Genomic DNA, 24447 nt, shown 5'->3' with positions numbered 1-24447 from the left:
TAATGGATAGATCAGGTCTTGAGCTAATTCATGTGCGTATTTGTATTGCAGCTATTTATAACTTTTCACAAAAGTAATAAATGATTTAACCTTTAAACCCGATTGTACATTATTGTATATCTTATGTTTTAAATAAACCAATTCATTACAAATGTCCTTTCAATGGGACCTTTTTATAATAATTTCTTTTAACATACGCTGATGGTTCCTACATCAAATGTTTTAACTCAAGAGTGTTTTAAAAGAAGATTTAAAGAAAGTGGGTTTATAATTGCGTCTGTATATATGTTTTATGTTCAAAGTTATAAACCAATTACAAGCCAATCCTAATACAACCGAGATTCAGTTAGTATTTTTAGCGGATGCTTTTATGATTTTGCCATAATATCACTGCACTTATTAGAAATCCTTTAAGCTTGTTTACCTGTATCAGCTTTTGTCTCAAATAACTGTTTGATAAGATTTCAGTATCTGATAACCTGATACAGTATTCACACTTCTTCTAAGTAATATTTGATAACGTTATTCATATATATATTCGCGATGTACGGAAGTGCAAACCTCATAACGTTACTCATATATTTATACTCGCGATGTACGGAAGTACAAACTGCATAACGTTACTCATATATACTCGCGATGTACGGAAGTACAAACTGCATAACGTTACTCATATATACTCGCGATGTACGGAAGTGCAAACTGTATAACGTTACTCATATATACTCGCGATGTACGGAAGTACAAACTACATAACGTTACTCATATATACTCGCGATGTACGGAAGTGCAAACTGCATAACGTTACTCATATATACTCGCGATGTACGGAAGTACAAACTACATAACGTTACTCATATATACTCGCGATGTACGGAAGTACAAACTACATAACGTTACTCATATATATTCGCGATATAAGGAAGTACAAATTGTATAACGTTACTCATATATTTATACTCGCGAGTACGGAAGTACAAACTACATAACGTTACTCGTATATATACTCGCGATGTACGGAAGTGCAAACTGTATAACGTTACTCATATATACTCGCGATGTACGGAAGTACAAACTACATAACGTTACTCATATATACTCGCGATGTACGGAAGTACAAACTACATAACGTTACTCATATATACTCGCGATGTACGGAAGTGCAAACTGCATAACGTTACTCATATATACTCGCGATGTACGGAAGTGCAAACTGCATAACGTTACTCATATATACTCGCGATGTACGGAAGTACAAACTGCATAACGTTACTCATATATACTCGCGATGTACGGAAGTACAAACTGCATAACGTTACTCATATATACTCGCGATGTACGGAAGTACAAACTGCATAACGTTACTCATATATACTCGCGATTTACGGAAGTGCAAACTGCATAATGTTACTCATATATACTCGCGATGTACGTAAGTACAAACTGCATAACATTACTCATATATACTCGCGATTTACGGAAGTGCAAACTGCATAATGTTACTCTCGCGATTTACGGAAGTACAAACTGCATAACATTACTCATATATACTCGCGATTTACGGAAGTGCAAACTGCATAATGTTACTCTCGCGATTTACGGAAGTGCAAACTGCATAATGTTACTCATATATACTCGCGATGTACGTAAGTACAAACTGCATAACATTACTCATATATACTCGCGATGTACGGAAGTACAAACTGCATAATTATAATTGTGTAATACAGATTTTAATTTTTCTGTGCGAGGGATCGCCTCTGTATACGGCAGTTATTGTAACAATCTCAATCTCAATCGGCATTAGCAACTTATTGTTCTTTTTTGGCTTAATTATTGAGACTTTTTTAGTATTGCCGTAAACTCTAATATTTATAACAGTGCTGATGCCTACCCCTAGAAAAATTAACTACGTTTGTTTTAAATCCTACAATTGAAAATATGTTCTTTTATGAGGATGGAGGGTATTAATTTTTTTTTTAATGCTAAATTCACTATCTATAGGTGTTTTTTTTTTTTTTTTTTTTTTTTTTTTTTTTTTTTTTTTTTTTTTTTTTTTTTTTTTTTTTTTTTTTGTAATATTGAATACGTTTAGACTTTCCTTAATTATACCACTCTTAATATAGTAATTTTATTGTTTTCTTTTTTTTCAACAGTTTAAATTATTTTAATGTCAATCGACACAACCTGTCAACAGACTATGGGATTTTACGTGATATAAAACATTAAAATACACCTTTTTTGTTTCAAATAAATCATTTGATGACCTTTCAGTAAATATTATAATTATTTACAAGTTTTTTATCCTGCTCTAGACCACGCAGTATAATAATCGTTTTCGGTCCATTTCGCTAACGATCAGCCCAAGAAGAGGCATGCACCATCATCGACATTAGTGTTGCGTGCATAGAAATGAATCTTCTTGCAAAGTTTCAAGAAATGGGGTGAGCGGACAGACAAAAGGTAAATTTTACTAGCCCTTCGGTAACGTTCTTCAACAGAATTATAGGCTTCACGTGTACTTACCTCGCTTTCTGAAAGGAGTCCCAGATTATTCAAGAGGAGAATAGTAAGCTACGTAATGTATTCAAGGGTCTCTTAAGCGGACCTTTGGAATCCCTGAGATAAATATATCCCCGGCCACAGCCTTATCAACAAGAAACACTGCAGTCACCTCGTGAATCTAGGTCATGAGTTTGATTGTCGCGAGACAACATTCAGATAAGATTTGCCGCGTTATCTGATTTTTTTGTCCTAGTTTTAATTTACTCTTCACTGGTTCACTACTAAATGCAGCTAAGAAATTTATTTCATGAAGATTAATCTGAGTTTTTGTTGGGGAACTATTTTATTCGTTTTCATTAGACAATTTCTCCTTCAAAATACATCTAAATATGAGATCAGTAAACAATTTTAAAGAGAAAAACTCCCATATGTGCGTAAGTCGTATTGTTGTTGGTCAGCTCGAATAAGTCCATCCTCTTGTATAACGGGCATTACCCATTATCATTCAAATCAAAAGTTCAAGTAGACCTAACTGTGGCTCTTATTACTAAATAACTAAACTAACTTCGCGTACTATATTTCTTGGTATTTATCCAACACTACAATGTTTCATCTTTTTAAAGCCTTAAGACTTTTAAAACTATATAAGCAAGAAGTAGATGAGTTCAATGACATGTAGGTGAGTTCAAATCCCAAATTGACAAATTTTGTTGACATTATAAAGCAAACCATTCAATTTTGCATTGTTATAAAATGTATTCTTTTGTTTATCTAGGTATACCAAGTGTCTGAACTTGTACAGAGCATTATTTTAATTTATTATTTTTTGCTTAGCCTAATATTGTTGTTATTTAAAGTTTTTTTTTACTTTGTACTGAAATTTATTTTATTTTGTTTAGTTTTATAAAATGTCAAAATATCGATAAGAATATTGCATCTGTGACTATTTTAAAAGTCTAAAGTTTATTTTATATATATATAAAGAGACAGTACGTATATGAAATAGCCAAACACTAGTTGAAGGCGCTAAGTTATGATTTATATTTGGCTTTAAAATAAATTTGTCTTTAAAGAATCTGGTTGAACTTAAAGCTTGAGTGTTAGACCACTTTATAATAAAGTACATGTACGTGTATAATGGCTATAAACGTACACTTTTGACATATTTTCTTGATCGTAGGAACAAGGCAAACTCTACATCGGCGTTGGAAGTATAATTCACTTGAACCAGGGCAAACTTACGAAAAGCGTGCGAAGCCGCGGGAAACAGCTAGTATTTCATAAACTCAATAATAAACTTAAAAGTAAATTGTGTGTAATTTTCAAATAAATGTTGGGGTTGTAACTGAACAGCAACAAAATAGTATTTATTGTGCATAACAATAATCTCGAAATTGACAAGTAGAATACAAAAGATCAAGCTTCACTTAAGCGAAACTAAATATACTATGTAATAACTTACTAACTTAAACACTAATGCGATGCGTTAAACCTAAAAATACCAGAATGCGCTTAAATATAAACTTATATTACGATACAAGTGTTATAACACTATATACATGTCTACTTATCGACTGATTATATCGCTATATAATCAAGATGTAAAGCAATCTGTTTTAGTTATGTTTTTCGTAATTTCTTTGGCTTAAGGGTTGTAATTTAATGAATTTAACGTTCAGTAAGAAAAGTTATCATTCAATGCTTTTTGAAATTGTTTAAGAAGCCTCGTATAAATGAACGTGCTTCAAAACCTTGTATATCATTTTTGTAATTATCTTCGAAAGCAATGTATAAAGATTGTTCGTTTATATGCAAATGATTACTAGGGACTAATATGTTTACGTTATACTGAGTCATATTTTGTACATACAATGTATAGAAGTTACTAATATCAGATAAGGAGAGCTGTAGTATTGTTACTTTCAATTGATTCATAAAAAACCATTACTTAGTTACTTAGTCTTTTAGTTTTAAAACTCTTTGTAGTAGCTACACAATAACAATTTTCATGAGTTCCTTAGTCGTGTAATACGACAATTGCTCCGCAATATTGCATTCAAACAAACTGATTTTCAAATAACAAACGATTGATTGTATAAATAAATAGATGTTGTACATTGCAAACTGTAGTTTTGTTACTTTCAATTGATTCATAAAAAACCATTACTTAATTACTTAGTCTTTTAGTTTTAAAACTCTTTGTGGTAGCTACACAATAACAATTTTCATGAGTTCCTTAGTCGTGTAATACAACAATTGCTCTACAATATTGCATTCAAACAAACTGATTTTCAAATAACAAACGATTGATTGTATAAATAAATAGATGTTGTACATGAAAAACTGTAGTTTTGTTACTTTCAATTGATTCATAAAAAAAACCATTACTTAGTTACTTAGTCTTTTAGTTTTAAAACTCTTTGTAGTAGCTACACAATAACAATTTTCATGAGTTCCTTAGTTGTAAAATATAACAATTGCTCTAAAATATTGCATTCAAACAAACTTATTTTCAAATAACAAACGAACTATTGCATAAAGAAATAGATGTACATGACAAACTCTAGTATAATACTGCTATCAAGAACGTAGCCAGGAAAAAGTTTGGGGGGGGGGTCCAGGCAACTAATATTTTCCCGTAGTGGACAAAGAGTTTGGTCCCATTTTGTTCCTTAAAAAGTTCTTGACACGTCTCTTTGATGAAAACGATCATTAAGCAGGACATGTCAGTAATACTGAATTATTTAAATGATAATAATCGTTTATTAAAAAAGTTTGGGGGGGTAATCGTGAACATTTGGGGGGTCCTGGCCCCTTGGACCCCCGTCGCTGGCTACGTCCTTGACTATTATAGTTAGGCATAATTAAATATACAACTTATGCTAACACTACATAATAAACCCTGTTCTAGTACGAAATCTAAAATAATAACAGTCTTATGATGCTGACCGGTCTACTAATATTAGAACGGCAGCGCCTGCTTTGTGTAGAAACTATTAACACCATCGGTGTGTACAGCGTGTATTGCCTATGTAAATGTTGCAGGCGCTTCACCCAGTACAGTGTTCATAACTACGTCTTTCGCTTCGTCCACGCTACACCTGCAACAATTCAGAAAATCATTAGATTGAATTATATTTCTCAGAATTCATAATATTTTACCATGTACTTGATGGATTATTCGGTATATTCTTATTTCCCTAGATCGTGTATGACATCAAAATCTTCTTATAAATAAAAATTAATCGAAAAATGTATTGCTTAGCGGCAATCTTGAGAACGGCTGGATCAATTTGGCTAATTCTTTTTGTAAAATATTCGTTGAAAACCAAGAAAGATTTGAATAAAGAGAAAGTTACCTGGAATATTTTGAAATACGAAAATATGGTAATATTTATGTTTCATAATTCAAATTGACACTAAACCACTGTTGACACTTCAACTGAAGTTCAACAAAGCTGAAACATCTGTTTATGTATAAACTTTATAAAATATGAAATAAACAGTGATTGATCACTAATCTAATGCAGATAGCAAAGACAGAGTTTTTTCTAACTTTTACTCCAGATTGCGCCAGTGACAAATTAAAAACATCTAACGCATTGTAAATACTATTATTTAAACGCTGTTATAAAACCAACCTTAACAACAAAGCAGTGAATTTTGTTGATAAGCTAATCCAAACTGGTGGGCTTCCTTGCTATTGTGATATGGCTTAAGGGGAAATGATGAAATGAACAATAACATGCCTCGATGATCCATTCTTTCCAGACTAAAGTCCGAAAATCAACATACAGACTTCTATAACGTAAACGCTAACCCCTTATAAACAATTATTTTGAAATGTTGCATGCACTTAAAAAGTATTTCCTTCTAGACTGCAAGGCAAACTCAACTGTGGCACTGGTAATACTCGTATTTTAGACCGGAAGTACATCACAAGAGCCGGAAGTAGACGTTTTTTGACCTACATACGCCTTTGAAATCTACATACTTATATAGTATTTTGATATGGTCAATAAGGCACTGACCAAAACAACTGTGACACCGTAAATAAATTTAAACGGCCGGAAGTAGACTTTCTTTAAGCAAAGCAGGTTTCTCAGTCCTAAGTATGTATATTTTTTTTCTTCGTCGAGACAAGGCAAACTCTACTATCGGCTTGGAAATATCTTAGACCGAAAGTATATGACAAGGGCTAGAAGTAAAAGCTTTTTGACCGAATTAGGTTTCCGAGACCTGCGTTTTTGTATTTTCTTGATCGGGGAACAAGGCAGACTCAACTATGTCGACGAAAATATAATTAATTCGAACCAGAAATGCTCCTAATCGTGCAAAATACGATATAAGAGTCAGGTGAAACTCTGATCCTCTTAACGGTAATTACTAAAATACTATAAAAGATCTATAAACTATAAATAGATACTGACGTATGACTACTTACTTACGTTTAAAAAATTTCATGACTACATAATATTACATTTTAAGCGCTCTCACTCAGTACTATAGGGACTTTGGTTTTGAAAGTTGCGTGCGAAGCCGAAAAGGTCCCCAGCTAGTTCACAATGAGTGTTTTCACAAAACATAATTAATTGTTTAAAAATATATTAATTAAATAAAAAATGTTGCCATTTATACTAATTTATGAGCAAATAAAAATACAAATCGTTTACTAAAATATGTGTCTGTTAAATACAATGAAAAATAAACTTTTCACTGATCAATTTCTTAATCTGACTATACAAACATTTACAATGCAGCATCATTACTACATTTCCTAATGTTGCATAACATCAGATGATCTTCTATTTTACGTTCAAAGAAGAGTACAAAAAAAATAATTAAAAAATGTTTTGTCTTGTTTGTTACACGTGGCTATTTCCCAATTTTTGAATGTACACACAATTCTTAGAAATCTCTATCTATAAAAATATAATATTTCAGCGACGCTAATTTAGAAAATGTATTAGCTATTAGTTTAGTTATTTATATGGTAAGTAATAAATAGTGAAATATTAAACCACTCTATATGCTGTATGTAGCACAGAATATTTTGACAACTTTTCATGAAAGTTTATTATCGCGCCAAATAATTCTGCATTTACGAAATGTAGCTGTTTAAGTAAATACTTATAGCCTAACAAGTAATAACATCGGGTCTTTTTCGTTTAAGGGCCAGCACCTTACAAACATAACTATACCTGACTGACAATGCATTTAATCGTTTTTTTTTTTTTTGTTATTAGTTCGTAGGGCAGTAGTCCAGGTACTACTTCTAGTATAAACTCGTCTTATCTCATCAGTGATAAACGCGCGCCGCTTATCTTTTGCCTGTAATGAAACCTGCGTTAGTTCTGTCTGAGTTATAGCGTGGTGAGTTGATCTGGGCTTGGACTTTGCAAGCTCAAGTTAATTTTTTTTCTAAAAGAGCAAGCAGCGCAAAGCTCTGCGCAGCGGGCAAGCATCGCGTGATCTGAGTTTTGAATAGGCAAGCTAGGGTCTTTTGTGCTGGCCCTTAAACGAAAAAGACCCATAACATCTTATACAAAAATGTTTGTTCAGAATAGTATGTTAGTATTGTTCAATTGTTTGAAGCATCAAGCGTGCAGGTATTGCGATGATGCCTGTTGAAAACAAGAAGGAACGTTGTCTGTGATGAGCACACAATTGATTAATTTGTAAATTGCGCAAGAATCCGAGACAATGACCGGGTACTGGGCTAGCGGTAGGGGCAAAGCGTTATCAGCTGTGTTGTGTCGCCACATACATTGTTGTGATAACAAAGAGAAGATGCCATCTCGACGTGAAGGGTTACTGACAATTACTTGTTAAGTGCAATGGCTTCATTCTCTTCTAACAGCACTCTGCCAAGGTTACATTATGTCAAGTTCTGGCATGCCAAGATAGAAAACTATTACAATCAAATTGGTGTATATTGATTGTACTCAGAAAGTATTTGGATGTAAAGTGCAATCGAATTGGGTTGAGTAACCTTTTCCAGTATAAACGTCACAATACTTCAAGATACCCATCTTGAAGCCAGAAAAAGGAACAACAACATTTTTGGGTCACTTCACGAGAAATTGTAGACATAATATGAAGTAGTAATTTTTTTAATCAGGCCCAATAGATAACATCTGATGATAAGGATTCCAACATTTTTACAGTAAGTATGTGAAATATGATCAGAGGGGGTGACATATTTTTTATTTCGAAAAAAATGAGTTAATTTTTCCACTATGTTTAAAATTTTACAGAAAAAATATTAATTTTTTATATTTTGGAATAAAAAGTATATTACTTCCTCTGGGATAATGATATGTACAATTTAGAATTTTTAAATTGTAAAAAGCGCATTCATATGTGATCTGTGTTGATTCTTAAAAAGACAACGCTCGCCTTTGGATTTTCAGTCTGCTTCCTGTATTCCCTTGCTGTATACGAATGTCGTTGTTAATATTTATTTACTTATCAACGGTAAACCATTTTGCGACAATATATAACAAACAATAAACGTACCTGTATTAAATGCAACAAGAATAATGTGAAAGGATAAACTCAAGTGGCAGACATTATAACAATTTTAACAGAAAACCAACCACAATGAGGGTAGAGTCTTCATCAACGTGCGATTCAAAAACTGGAGAACTGTCCCTCTTAAAAGTGATGACACTCAATTATTCAAAGAAGTCCAATTTAAGAAGTAGTCATAGTTTCTATAATGTTGCCTGCGACCAATGATTTCTCTAGAACGAGTTCCAGTAGGGATGCGGAAATCGATCCGACTCAGGGGATGAGGTGTAAATAAAATTGTTAAGAAGCTTGAACAGAAATATGGCGTCCTGAAGTCGTCTTCTATTGTATAAGGACATATATACAATAGAACCCAATATTTAGGCTACACACTACAATGTGCTAGAAACTGTCATATTACTTTAATGAACGCTTATATCTTCTATCCAGACCGGTTCTTTTCGGATAATTAAAGCGGGGCCCTGGCCGGGCCCCGCTTATGTCTATTTGAAAAAACTGTATTGACGGACGAGTCAGCTCAATCTAATAACTGTGACGCTATTACAGACTAAATTTGTAATATCGTCCATTACAATTTCGAAGAAACTGTGACTATTACTTTAAAAATAATAATCTTACTTTTGATTTGACAATCTCGATCGTATTTTAGTTACACCGTGCATTCAAGCGGAAAAGTCAATAATTCTTTGCTTCCGGTCTGACCCGATGAATCAAAACTGGAATGTCAACACAAAGACGAATTATCTTCAATTAAGAATAAAAATAAAGCTAAAATAACGCCTTTTAAAGATTTTTCTCACAATTATTCATACTTAAAAATAATTTCAATCGGACAACTGATAGACTCATTATTTGACACTTTTGGGATTCACCAAATTAATTCAAATCTACGCTTATAATAATACGATTTGTTTACGTACAAATTTTAAACAACATATATTGAATCTTACTAACATTAACACACTAATAAGATGACAATAGGATAACTATGTATCCGTTTATCTAATAAATCTTTGTTTTAGTTCATCGTCCAGAGTTTTTTTATTCAAATCATGCAAGGACGTAGCCAGCGAGGGGGTCCAAGGGGTCCTTAACCCCCCAAAATTTCAATTACTTTTTTAGTGAACAATTATTATTATTTAAATAATTCAGTATTACTGACATGTACTGCTGGAAGATAGTTCTCAACAAAGAAACGGGTTAAGGACTTTTTAAGCAACAAAATGGGGCCTTACTATCTGTCCACTACAGAAAAATATCAATTGTCTGGACCCCCCAATTTTTTTCCTGGCTACGTTCTTGAATGAATGCTAAAATGATGCACGCTAATAACTGGCTGGACAAAACCGCGTGACTGACGACTAGAGCATCCATCACATTAGTAGCCTCCTATGTGTATAATCTCTGAGTGTATAATCTGTGACAGTCGCCGCGCCACTGCATCTCTCCGGTATGATGAGCATCATCGACCCGTGGACGTTGGACCGACCTTTCACAATACACGAGCGCTAAATGGAGCCAAACAGCGCGAGAGGCGAGACGGTCTGACAAAAAGATGTTGTCAAAGATGACAAAACAACTTGATACAAGAGCCGGAACAAAGGGCGGAGAGTCCAAACTGTCAGCTCTGACTGGGTCACGTGACACGGCTCGTTGGCGCCAAAACAGAGCGAGCGAGTCACTTCCACTCCTCTATGTAAATACTCGGTCATTGTAGTTAAAGTGCGCGCCGCTCGAGCGCGCCACCTGCCACGAGCGCCGTTCAGCTGACTGCCAATTAGCTGGAAAATTCAGCACTGAAATGACAGCCGCTTTCCAACAACAATGGGCGACTCTCACGCTGGCCGAGCCTCATTCCCTCGCGGGCAAAACGTGAACTGGGCCTTGAATAAATTGAACGTTCACTGTTGTCATAGTTGTTGGTTTTCAGAGTGAATCAATCAGCACCCTGTTCATCTCAAGTGAATTTTGTGTTCTAAATGAGTAGTATACAAGTAAAAAACGAAGTCGTGGAATTCTTTATAATTAATAAAAATGCTTTATTTATTTGTTAGGTTTATTGTGGCGCATTTACAAGAAATAAAACCTTACAATCTTTTTAATCGTAACATCTCAAACTAGAATCGTAAAATTAAAAATAAACTACTTGTAATGAATTGTAATTTTTGATTACTACTATTTCCATGAATTCGTGGGATTGTTTATTAATGATAAGAATGCTTTATTTATTTATAAGCTTTATTGTGCGCATTTACGAGAAAAAAAGCCTTACTTAACAACCGTAACTAGCAATATAAACTTAGAAAAACCTAGAAATATAAAGATAAAATACTTATGGAAATTTGTAGTAAATTATGTAAATTAATAAAAACTAATAACATCAACGTAAAACTACACTACACAACATATCACAAACCTTAAATATATTGTTTAAAAAAATAATAAAAGAAACGTAAAATTTTGCATTGAAAATTACACCACAACCACCGCTCTAAGAGACAAAGCTCAATTACATGGGGAGAGATGTTACTAAAATAAAAAAATAAAACATAAATGACAACCTATCCAGTTACAAAAAAGACATGAGTATAATATATATAAAAACGAAGTATAATAATGGAGAAATAAAAAAACATCTTTTTAATGAAATAAAACTGTGAAAATTAATATTGCAATTTTGTAATAAATCGATTTGATTTTATAAATTGTATTGTGAAAATTAAAGGCGAGTATAATATTAACGATTAGAAAAATCACTCAATTACCAATTTAAGGGGGAAGACGTGTGAGAAAATGTAAATAACACGTGTTTGTCATATGATTAATGTATTTAGACTTGCCAATAATGTGTTTAATATTTCATCTTATCAAACTAAGAACTTAATTAAATTTTTATGCCACAAAGTATTATAAGATACCAGCGACTTGGGAATGCAAGGTACAGATATTACAGGAAGTGTATTGTGTTAAATATTCTATTTATGCAGTCGGTATAAGGTACACTAACAAAGAGACAAAGAGTGTGTTGAATTGTTCAAATGAGTCAATTGTAAAGTAGAAAGGAATTCTGGAAAATAAACAGTGGAATTCGTATCTTAAGGTCAGGGAATCAAGGTAATGAAAGACAAGAAAACAATCATATTGAAATATATATATATATATATATATATATATATATATATATAAACAAACAATTACAGACTTGATTCTTCTATTAATATCTGGCCATGTAATAAATAAGCAAAAACTGGCTCACGACAATTAATTTTACAAATCAAAACCCATACAAATTAATAGATCCGAATGACTCGCGTACTCTGCATAATTTTATTTGCGATATTTCTAGACCGATAAAAATCTCGAAGTGTTTCTAAAACTTTCATCATAAATGCCGACTGTGGTATTAAGACATCTTCCAAGAGACGCAACATCCACTAGGAAACGGAGGCGGTACACCCAGTGGGAAGATGTTTAACCACCAGGAAATTGTTGAGAAGCTTCCGCGCGTGAGTCGAACATTTCACAGGTCGCCAGTCGCGGGATTCTGTCATCATGGTGACAAACATTATTAAAAAGAGGATTGCGCATTGTATTTGACTATTTCAAATTAAAGGGTTAAAATATCATAAAATATTTAGCTGTGATGATACAAAAGGTATTTTAACACAAACACATTGATCAGGTAACGGTTCCAAAACCTATGATTTTTCGTGATAGGCTATTTGAAATAACGCTAAAAAGCAAGGGCGTAGCAAGCGAGGGGGTCCAAGGGGTCCGGAACCCCCCCCATACAAATTTTCAGTAAACTATTATTATTATTATTTAAATAATTCAGTATTACTGACATGTACTGCTGAAAGATCGTTCTCAACAAAGAAACATATCAAGAACTGTTTAAGGAACAAAATGGAACTTTACTCTCTGTCCACTGCGGGAAAATATCAGTTGTTGGATCCCCTCCCCCAATTTTTTCCTGGCTACGTTCTTGCCTAACTGTTACATATTTTACCATTACAGACAATTTTGAGATGGAATCCAAAAAAGAAAGAATGTTTAGTCAACAAATGTGTTATGATCTAAATCAATCTCATTAGTTTTGTATGTAGGTTGTATTTTGAAATTTACCGAATTGATGTCCATTTTAGGGCTTCGTATATTATCTTTTTCTGATCGTTAGAAGGCAATTCCAAACATATACATTAGCACTACTCACAGTAAATTTGTGGCTGAAGAAGAGAATAGATCACAATCCACGAAACGTTGTTATACCTTTTGTAACATATACGATGGCAAAAGTCCGAAATCCTTTTATCGTATCAAACCTTCCATCGTCAGTAATAAACTTTAAACTAATCGTAATCCAAGTTATAATTTAATAAAATCTTCATGCTGCAAATTTCTGCCGAGTGGTGAATGTGGAAATTCTTGTTATCATACATCCAGAGGGACAACCAGGGGGCGTGTTGTTTGACGGTTCAAAATTAACCTTGCCGTTTACACCTTCACAGTGGTGCTGCTCATTAAACATGCCATGATAAGTGTTGTCTGTCTCTGTCAGACTACTGTTACGTTTATGGTTCTTTCCTTGAAATACTTCTCCGTACTATTGTCGACCACTCACGGTCAGTTCACCTTTCGTAGGAATGTAGTTCTCCGCTCTGACTCCCATAGATTATATGAATGGAATGTAAGTATCAATGACGCAGAGAAGATAAAGTAAGTCGTATTTCATAGTATGGAATTTTAGATACTTATGCCTATACCGACCACAAATCTTTAGGTGTTCGCACGGTGGGGAAAATGCTATGACTTCGGTAGAAAATTTAAAGAAACGTATATTGAACAACAATAAACATGTTTGATGACACGACTTGCAAACTATTGTTTGATGGACTCCCGGAAAGCAACATTGTCTGCTAACAGCGTATGTTGCAGGGCCGTAGTCAGCTTTGGAGGTCCCCGTCATTTCCCGCCACCACCCCCCCCCCCCCCCTTAATATTTTGTTAATGATGGTAAGATTCAATATACGCTGCTAAAATTTAGTACGTGAAAAATGTTAGTGAACTCCAAAAGTATGAAATAATTAGTTTATTAGTTGTCCGACTGAAATTATTTTTAGGCGTTAATGATTGCGAGAAGATTCGTTCAAATTGCTTTTTAATTTTATTTTTATTCTCAATTAAAAATATTGTGTCGACATTCCAATTATTGATCATCGGGTCAGACCTGACGCAAGTGTTGAGGTATTTGTTGTTTGATTTTGGAACTATTATTGACTTTTCCGCTTGAATGCGTGGTGTAAAAATCACGATCGAGATTGTCAAATCAAAAGTATGATTATTATTTTTAAATAGTCACAGTTTCTTCGAAATTGTAATGAAAAATATGGCAAATTTAGCCGATAACAAGACTTGCCATGCTGTAATTTCAGTCGCTGATCATAATTTCAACACCAGGTACAAGAAAAGTCTCTTGGAAGATCAAATCCATCTTTGTTTGTTCCAACATTAAGTGTTCTCTTTGGACCTAAACTTAATTTACCTTACCAAAAATTGTAAAAACCAATTGTAAAAATCTTCTTGATTTGATGAACTCCTTATAGCCTTTGAGAGACACTTGAGAAACAGACAATCTAATGTCAGCAGGTTTAGGTTAGGTTTTTATTTTTTTACTATGATTTTAGGATATTCTGTATTAACTTTCAAGCTGCTGTAATACAGTTTTGTTTAAATGCTGAAATTATTTATCTAATATTACGAGATTTAATTGATGATTACTGGTAGTGTAGCCATTAGAGTAGTTTAAAATCTAAAGTTAGTTAAAATATATAATTAATTTATGAAATACTACTGAATTTGTATTTTATTTACGTAAAATTTATCATAAGACGACATGACATTCTGAAGATTGATACAGATTTGTTACATTGTTCGAATGAGAAAAATAATGGAATTAAAAAAGTATTCGATATTAATATAGTTTGTGAATCTGTAAGAACAAGAGAGGTTGGTCATGTTTGAAGTCAATTAAAGTTTGTTATATATTTGCATCCAGAATACATATTGTAAAATTATAACTGCACAATACATACATACAATCATTAAGCTATTTAGTCTAACTTATGAACAAATAGCAAACATGTTCACCTTAAGCACCCTATGATGGTTTGTTGAATACTGAAAGGGTTCATCAAAAAGTAATTATATTATTGTATCACATTTATTGGCCATTGCTATAGGCTATAGTCAATCAGACTGATTTACATATTTGGATTAAACTTATATAAATTTGCAGGTTCATTAAAAATTAATCCAACTATTATCTCAAATTAAATTACATATTGCTATATAATCAATCAAATTACTTCACATACTTTTAATTACACTTATATAAACTTTCAATTCGAAAACCCATTCCATCAAAGATAGAAATTCGATATATTTATTTCTACTACTAAATAGTACACGTCTAATTGTAGTATCACTAGATAAAGGAATACAACATTTTCCAATATATAATTTTTTATTTTGTGCAAGGCCTTTCTGAATCAAAGATTCCATCATCAGGCACTTCACAAATTATCAAATGTTTACATTTTTGTAATAATAATTAATTTTATAGTAACATATGGTAAACAATTTGGATGTACGGTTAGCCAGTATAAAATATTTAATCAGAATTAAATTTTAATTTTTTAATAAATTGTGATGAGAGTAAAACTGAGTTTTGAATTGGTCCGTCTTCGTTATTGATAAGTTTTTCTTGATTTATGTTAATGTAAAATGTTTCCCAAGCATTTAAGTGTATTGTGTTTGTAACTTCTTTTAATAATCGTAAATTTTTATTAGAGATGGTGTGTCCAGATTCAACACAGTGATTCGCCACAGCAGATTTTTCATTTCTTCCATATTTTATATGTGCAAAGTGTTCTTTGAATCGTGTCTTAATGTTCCTTTTAGTTTGGCCAATGTACAATTTATCACAGTCGTTGCATTTAATTTCATAAATTCCTGATTTGTTTTCGAATGTGGTTTTGTCCTTGGGATTTCCTAATATTTGTGATAATTTGTGATAATACAGTACACGTCTAGTTGCTTTTTTCAAACAGCAAACAATAATTTAGTTTTGTCTAATGAATTTTCATCCCTGCGGGCTAGTTGTTATATTTTAACATAAATCAAAATTGAAATGTAAGTTACAGGAACGCAAGTGAGCTTGTTGAGATGGTAGACAAAATCATGTGGGACAAGAAGATTTCATGTTATACTCGTACAGCGAGAATATTCAAACAAGTACACACCGTATTAAGCAATACCTATCAAATTTTACATCTGCTCAATGGAAAAACCAACCTTCCTTAGCCAAAGATAGTTTCGGTGCCATTGCAGTCCGCCTTAGCGATGAGAGTTACTCCTGATTTTCTGACCTTTCCAGTTTGCTGAACCAGTTAAATATTTACAGTCAGCTTTCACAGCATTCGGTACGACTGGAATTTCTCCAGCATGGACTAATATACCATAACCATGATACACTGGAGCCTCCAGTGCGTCAGGAAGTGAGAGGCTAAATGTTCCAGCACGTCCTGAAGTAAAAATTCATGAGCGCGTCGAATTCTCTGAAAACGGCGAGTTGCAAGCGGCTGGCTGCGCGGGTAGGCGGGAATATTTTCGAAATTGTCGTTAGAAGTGAAAGCGGTCGTTAGTTTGTGCAGCGCGGGCCGACCGACTGCCGGGCCGAGCGTAATCGCACCGCTGAAATGCAGGAAACCGCACCGCCGATTGGTCGGGCCTTTGTTTCTTACGTTAGCGGGTTTGTTATACGGGCAATCAGCGATCGCAGCCCGCCGCAGCCTCGGTTACACAGACTATTGTAGTTTACTTTAATAGAGATATTAAATTTATCCGGTACTGTTCACGTTGTAATGACCATTGTAATTTCGACTGTTACGAAGGCCTGGGATTTTAAACGCAGTACAATAGGAGTAATATTTTACAAAAATAAATAAAATTCTTTTTTCTAATTTTTTCAAAATTGATAAAATAATATTTTTACCAAATAATGTAGTAATAATATTTTTAAAGCATTTTTCTTATTATATTTTATTATTATTTTTTATTATGCATTTTTTAAGTTAAATTTGTTATGCACTTTGTATTTTTGCGGAGACTTTTCTGAATACTTTTTCTCCATTTTTACTTAACAATTTTTCAACTGTAATTTGATGTTTCAATCTAGGTGGGTGCGTTGACAATTTCTTCCATTGAATTTAATTAAATGTATCCACATATATATACGTTACAATCAGATAACTTTTTATATATATATATATATTATATATATTTAATTAATAAAATAAAAAACAATGTGTGTTTTTTGTAATTTATTTATTTTGTTTTGTTTTTTTACACACAAAACAAATTAAAATAGGAGTAACATTTTAACAAAAAGAAATATATATACATATACTCACACACAGTAAATAGTCCTCACATACTCGTATGATCAATGAATAACTAACTGTACAGTACTAATACACAAATAACAAGCTTAAATCTATTACAACTTGATTTGGGTATTAGATATTCGATGTGAATGGAATAATGCAATTTTTCACTTTCTAACTGTTTACAGCTTTTTTATCATTGTTATAATTGTTTCTGACTTAATCCATAGTAACTAAATCAAATTATAAACTAACTAAATAACGATTTTAATGTTAATTGACGTTTTTGGCTCGGATTAAATAATTAATTAATTATACTAATCAATTGATGAATTTTATACATTTCTTATTTACAATTGTAGAGTCTCAAACAACCTATGGAGAATGCAAGTGACTGTAGAAGCATCAGTATTTAGACAGAATTCAAATCAGAATAATTTATTTTAAATGTTTGTGACACCAAAACATTGAGTGCATTGTAAGAGGCGGATCAGCTATCCTAAATCTCTGAACCTATGAAGACTTCTTACGTGCACTCAGCAATCTCAATTATGATATAAACAGGTTTGTTGAGTTTTACTTTTTCTAGAATACTACATTTACCAAGCTCAACTGCCTATTAGTGTTATCATTTCTTAACTCGATCATCTACAACAGCTGAGACGATGACTATACTTCCATAGTGCCATCCAGGAGCCAAGATCAACAGAATCATCAAGTGCAATATTTAGTTTTCGTCAGAAACTTCACATATGAGTAACAGATTAGAAGTAAGATCAAAGAAAAGGCCAATAATTGTTGTTCTGGAAGGGTTTCCATACTCACTTGTCTCACCAACCGTGATGAATTTGGTCGTAAAGCTAATTCGCTCCTTAAATACCAAACCATTTATGATATCAATGGAAGTGCCAGAAGATACTCCAGATGGTAACTCTAAGTCTCTCAGGTCTGTCATTAGACGCAAAGCTAGTAGATTCCAAAAAACCTCCGGTTGATTGCTGTCTGCTGTGGTGTGTTATGAAACGACATCAGATCGATCGGGAATCAATCCCCAGCGCGGTGAGGCCGGCCCAGGAAGTAGAAGGGATAATGCATCTTCGACTGGCTGAAAAACCACTTTCAACTATTGGTACCAAATTTGGCCGGCTCGGCCCAGTTGCACAACCCCGGCCTCGGGTTGGATAACGAGTCAACGACGCGTCGCGCCAGACTCGCCCATACCGTAACTGCTCCTTTTTGGTACCGTGGTGCCAAAGTAAGCTCTTTACAAGAGCGACACAAAATGATCTTGAGTAAATTGGAATTCAGGTAAGCTAGAGACTCCTAGGTAAGTAGAGTATTTGAAATGCTGAGGGGTGAAGCAATGGCGTAGCCAGAGGGTAATCCAATCCCCCAAATTTTAATACTTTTAAATTGTTTTTTTTAGAAAACGATCATTATTATTTAAATAATTCAGTATTACTGGCATGTACCACTGAAAGATCGTTCTCAACATTGAAAAGGGACAGGAACTTTTTAAGGATCAAAATGTGGAATGAGCATTTAACTGCACTTGCCTTACTTTCTGTCCACTACGGGAGAATATCAATTTCTCCAGAACAAGTACTAGTAACGATGGCTCAGAAGTCAACAAGAATTCTTCTTTTGTAAAAGCCCTTTTACAAATTATCAATTCTCAATGTGGACTTTTATATAATGCACTGAGTTTTGCAGACAATAAAAACATCTGTTTTGTAATTCCATTATTACATAAGTATAATCAATTTCAATTATTAATCCTACACAGTCTACTTAAGCAATGCCTCCACAATTATTAATATCAATCGTAAATACATAAATCATTTTGGAAAATTTACTATTTGCTTCTTAATTTTAAAGTTTAAAAGATTTCATGTTTCCGGTGGAGGCCCCTCAATTGTCTTGACCGTCCCCCCCCCCGCCAAATTTTTTCCTGACTAAGTCCAAAAACGTAGTCAGGAAAAACCCAAAAGTTCAAGTATCATCGAGTAAGCAGGACTCTAGGACTAGTAATGATTAAAAGCAAGTAATTACTTAAAATGCAGTTCTGAAATCTGATCTCTTCTTCAGGTAAATGACTAAACTAATGCATGACTAAAATCTAGGTTAAAGTAAACGAAACATATCAGAGTGATGTAACACTCATAAGTCAGGAACAACAATAGCCATGTTGGGTATCTACTCCGTGCACACTAACTGTTTTTATTAAGAGCATGTTTTAGAGTTAGTGTGCATGGAATATACACAAAACGTGGCTGTTGGTTATCCTTACTTAAGCGTGTTACAACACTCTGGTATGTTTTGTTTACTTTAACCTAGGTTTTAGTCATAAATTAGTTTTGTCATTTACCTGAAGAAGAGATCAGATTGCAGATTTCGAAACGTAGTGTTACCGATTGTATTGTATCACTGAACGATAGCATAATGTACAGTAGTTTAAGAATGATACTGTTCTTTTAGTCAGTAATAAAATCTGAGTATTTAATGAAAAAATCGACAAAGTTTATTTTTCATAACTGCACATACTCTCAAATATAATACCTGCTTGTTCGCCAGTTTTATTTTATTATTAATAGAAAACCAAGTAAAATAGCAGAAAGTGAAATGTACCCATAAATTAGTGAACCCTTTAAAGTCCTCTTAGTTACTGGACAAAAGAAAGCTTCTGCTTGTACCAATGTAATAGCGACTTACGGTTAAAGCTTCCGTTCTCTTGTAAAACACACCTTTCTGTGACATTTATCGGTCAGTAAAGTTGTCTGATAGCATTGAGTTTGTCCCCTCTTACACTTCCTTGGACGGTTTCCTGAATTGTAAACAAATCTGAGAAGTTACCCTTGAAACTGTAACGACACTTATATTGAGTACAAGAATATGTTATATTTAAACATTAACCATGTTTTAAAAGGGCACACTAAAGACTGTATAAGCTGAATAAATATCTTTGTTTAAGGTATACACTTAATTTACCATTCACTAATAAGAATACACCTTTGAACACTTTTTCATTTTTTTTATTGGTACAATATAAATTTCGAATTCGAATAATCCATCTTCAGGTACTTGTAGAGGTTAAGGTAATTAAATGAAGTAAATAAATAATTAGACCAAATTGACATAATGTTTTAACTACCTTGGTGGCTAAATGTTGTTATTTAATTTATAAATACGTGATCAATTTATATTGTTAAAAGTCTAACAAATAATAATAACTTTTCTGTTAAGAAATATTTGTCATTTAATAATACATTAGGACTACTAATTTTGGCACTTTCGTAAATTTCAAAATCTTCTAAATTTGACAATAAGTGACTTTTTTGCACGTGTGTCAACTTTAAAACATTTTGAAATGTATTAAAGTGTAAAAGTTTATCGTAAAGTATATTAAATCATAAAGATTTCTTGACACAAATTTATTATATGATAGACGTTTAAACGATATAAATTGATCACGTATATAAATTTAAATACAAAATTTAGCCACCAAGGTAGTTAAAACATGTCAATTTGGTATAATTATTTATTTACTTCATCTATTTACCTTGACCTCTACAAGTACCTGAAGATGGATTCTTCAAATCCGAAATGTACATTTGCCAATAAAAAATACAATAGTTTTCAAAGGTGTATTCTTATTAGTTATATTAAACACTTTTCGAGGCTATATTTCTAATATTACCATTTTCGTATGTACCGTTACGTATGTGTCATTGATAACCTAAAGTTAGATCCAAAGATTTTTAAAAAGTAAGGTTTAATAGACAATTACTTATTAATTTCAAATAATTAAATGCAACTGCATTTTTATTTTCATCTATAATAGTACTTTTTTATCATTAAGAGCAAAATTGTTTTTGGTGCGCAATCGTTTATCATGAGCGATAAGATACGATAAGACATTAGATAACGAAAAACAATCATTATGAGGCCCAACTCAAGTATAATAAACACCTGTTATTTGAACAGTACGATAAATAGAGTATTAATGTACACCATATTTCATGTTGAGATAGAAAATGCTTATCACTGATCCATTGTATCAGTCTCTGACACTCTCTGATTGAAGACAAGAGAAGGCGCGGCTACTAAGGCCGAGACTGGTCCATGACCTTGGGTGTACTTTCGTCACTTTCTCCATCAGGAGCTAGACCTCGAGTCTCTCCGGTCATCCATCATCATCTCCCAGAAGGCGTTATCCTTTCTTTCAGTCAGGACTGGTTTATTTCCTTAATGCACTTTAGTGACCAGCCGAATCTCTTCGTAGCAGATGGAATTTTAAGTATGATGGGAATTGGTGCTCTAGCTACCGACTCTTGGAAATAATTCTTTTTGAGGTTCTAGAATCATCGAAGTATGTAGTTCGATATTAGGTTTTAACAATCGTCATGCTATTGGCAAAACTGATCCTGGATTTGAGAAGATCCGGAAGTGCTTCCCATTCAAATGCATCCTTTTTTTCTTTTTGGCTGCGTTAACTAATTATAATGGAAGAGCGAGTAGACATGCACCCAATCTGAAGCCTAATTGAAAATGGCAAACTGAAAACTATGTTGCGAAACGTGTAATTTTGTTAATTTTTCGATATAGCCTACTTCATTGAAAATGTATATGGATAAATAAATAAAAATACATATACATATGTGTGTGTGTGTGTGTGTGTGTGTGTGTGTGTGTGTGTGTGTGTGTGTGTGTGTGTGTGTGTGTGTGTGTGTGTGTGTTTTAAATGAACTGTCAATCACTATCAAATAAATAAACCTAATTTTGACAATAATGATCACATTTTTTTTAACAAAATACCACCCAGGACTTTATAAATTAACAATATTCTTTGAGCAGACGGCTTTGCTTAAAAAAAAACTATCCACAGCTAAAAGTAAAACAGCTGATTGTTGTGGCTCAAAAACAATGCTGCTACATAATAGCACTGGATAGATAGTGTTTAGGATTCGGTTTTTTAAAGCGCATTATCTCCCTAAACTATCAACCGATATTCTTACACTTAGTATCGTTGGATTTGTAATTAAATTGTCTAACCAAAATGTAATAAATGTGACTTTTTATCATATGTTATGTTTGAGATATTTACGTTTAAAGATTTATAAAGCCGACATTTCGAAAATAAAGCTTCTCAACAATTGAATTTTTCTGTAATTAGGTGTTTAAATAGGTCTTTAAATTACTCGTATAAAGCTAAATATTAAATTTCAAATTTTTACTACAAGCCGATCTCAAATTTAAAAATTTTAAGTGAAAAAAACAAAATGGCGGCTACTCGGGTAATTATTGAGTTTTCGAAAATTTAATATGATATTTTAGTTTTTCTTTGGTCCAAGAATAGTAATACCCGAAAATATTTGTATAGAGTTCTGGGACACTTTGTGTGTGTATATATATATATATATATATATATATATATATATATATATATATATACATATACATAGTAAACACTTGGTTTACCATATGATTTTTTATGGAGTAGTGCCAATGTACATTCTATGCAATCCTGTAAGCCATCATATTACTAACAGTTAACTGTTGGTAACTGAACAAACAATAGCTTGGCGTGGCCTTCGCCTGAAGATCAAGGTTCTTAGATCAACACTACCTAGTCAATTACGTATGAATGAAGATGAAAAACTAGGATGAAGATAATTGTCTTCGCTAATCGACCTTTTCTAGGAATACATGCGATTAGTCTCTATGTAATAAATAGACAGCTTACTTATAAACCAAGTAAATACTGACATTCGTCTATTCTGTAGATATTATTTAATAATATATGTTATATAGATAGAGTATATTTGTGGTGTTATATTGGTGAATTAAGAGTAAAACTAAAGTAAGACTTAGTAAGTCTTATGAAAGAAATGTTTCGTGAATTATAATTAACACCATATAAATAAAGGTATTGACTTGTGTTTAAATTGGTCAGTAAATGTACAAATTCATTTTATGGTTCGTGTTATTATAAATTTTAAAGAATTTAAAATTTTTTTTCTTTTATGATACGTTTAGTTTAGTTTAGTTGATAGATGTCTATAAAATTGTCAAATTTTGAATCAGCATTGAAACGCTATCTTTATATTAATTTTGGTTCAGTTTGCATCAATAAAATATACAGGGGTGCTGAAAAGTCGAGACGCTTTAGTCCTACCTTTATTATTAATTGTATCATTGAATCGAGCATTTGTATTATTATTTATACATTTATTCTTGACATGGAAAAACCTTAATTTGTTGTTATTGTTCAACCAATGGGCAAAGTTCTATTTATCGAGAAAGTAAGTAGTTTCTAAGAACATTCCAATCTTTAGATAAGGATTCCCAAATCAGATAGCAATAACTATCCTTTTATCAAAATGATCTGTTTATGAGGAAGATATTATTTATTTCCTTGTTTTAATAATTTCAGTAGAAATTCAAAGAGAAGGAGCTCTTAAAAAAATTATGACTCAATTCACATTTTTTGATTACAAAAAATAACTAGCCATTAGCTTTAAATACATAATGTTTGTTTATTTAGACCTTATCGATTCCAAATTTTTCTGCTTAATTTTACAGCTAATTTTTAACTGTTTTAAATAGTCGTCATTGTTTAATTAATGATCCTTTTAAAGTGCCTTTTGCGGCATTTTTTTGCTTTCAAAGATCTTAAATGGCCACATACATTGTGATGTGCATATCAATCTATGTTTATATTGAAAACTATCTACTGACTTCTCGTAGGCCATCCCCCACCGGAGGTATAAAGTCGGTAAGAACGTAAAAATTAGTTTTTTGTTCCATATTGAGTTCTGGCCCCTGGTCAGTCGTAGGTGGTTGGTTGGCGAATGCAGACCTACTATGACCTGTATTCTGTAGTTCAGATTTTAATAATTGGTGTTGTGTTTTGTTTATTATTAAGTGCATATTTTATAGAGTTAGTGAAGTTGACATTCAACAT

The 24447-nt window shown here is 32.7% G+C and overlaps 1 protein-coding gene across 1 annotated transcript in view; it reads right to left on the bottom strand.

The window, feature by feature from the left end:
• Positions 1-3861: 3861 nt before the first annotated feature.
• Positions 3862-24447, bottom strand: part of LOC124353153 — a 52529-nt gene continuing 31943 nt past the window's right edge. Inside the window, 1 exon segment of the mRNA XM_046803018.1 lies at positions 3862-5606. Coding sequence (XP_046658974.1) covers positions 5534-5606 — 73 coding nt within the window. The 3' untranslated portion in view covers positions 3862-5533.

The sequence above is a fragment of the Homalodisca vitripennis genome, chromosome 1, assembly GCF_021130785.1.
Source record: "Homalodisca vitripennis isolate AUS2020 chromosome 1, UT_GWSS_2.1, whole genome shotgun sequence".
In the NCBI taxonomy this organism is placed as follows: domain Eukaryota; kingdom Metazoa; phylum Arthropoda; class Insecta; order Hemiptera; family Cicadellidae; genus Homalodisca; species Homalodisca vitripennis.
Note: the sequence above shows the minus strand (reverse complement) of the source record. Positions and strands in the feature narration are given on the sequence as shown.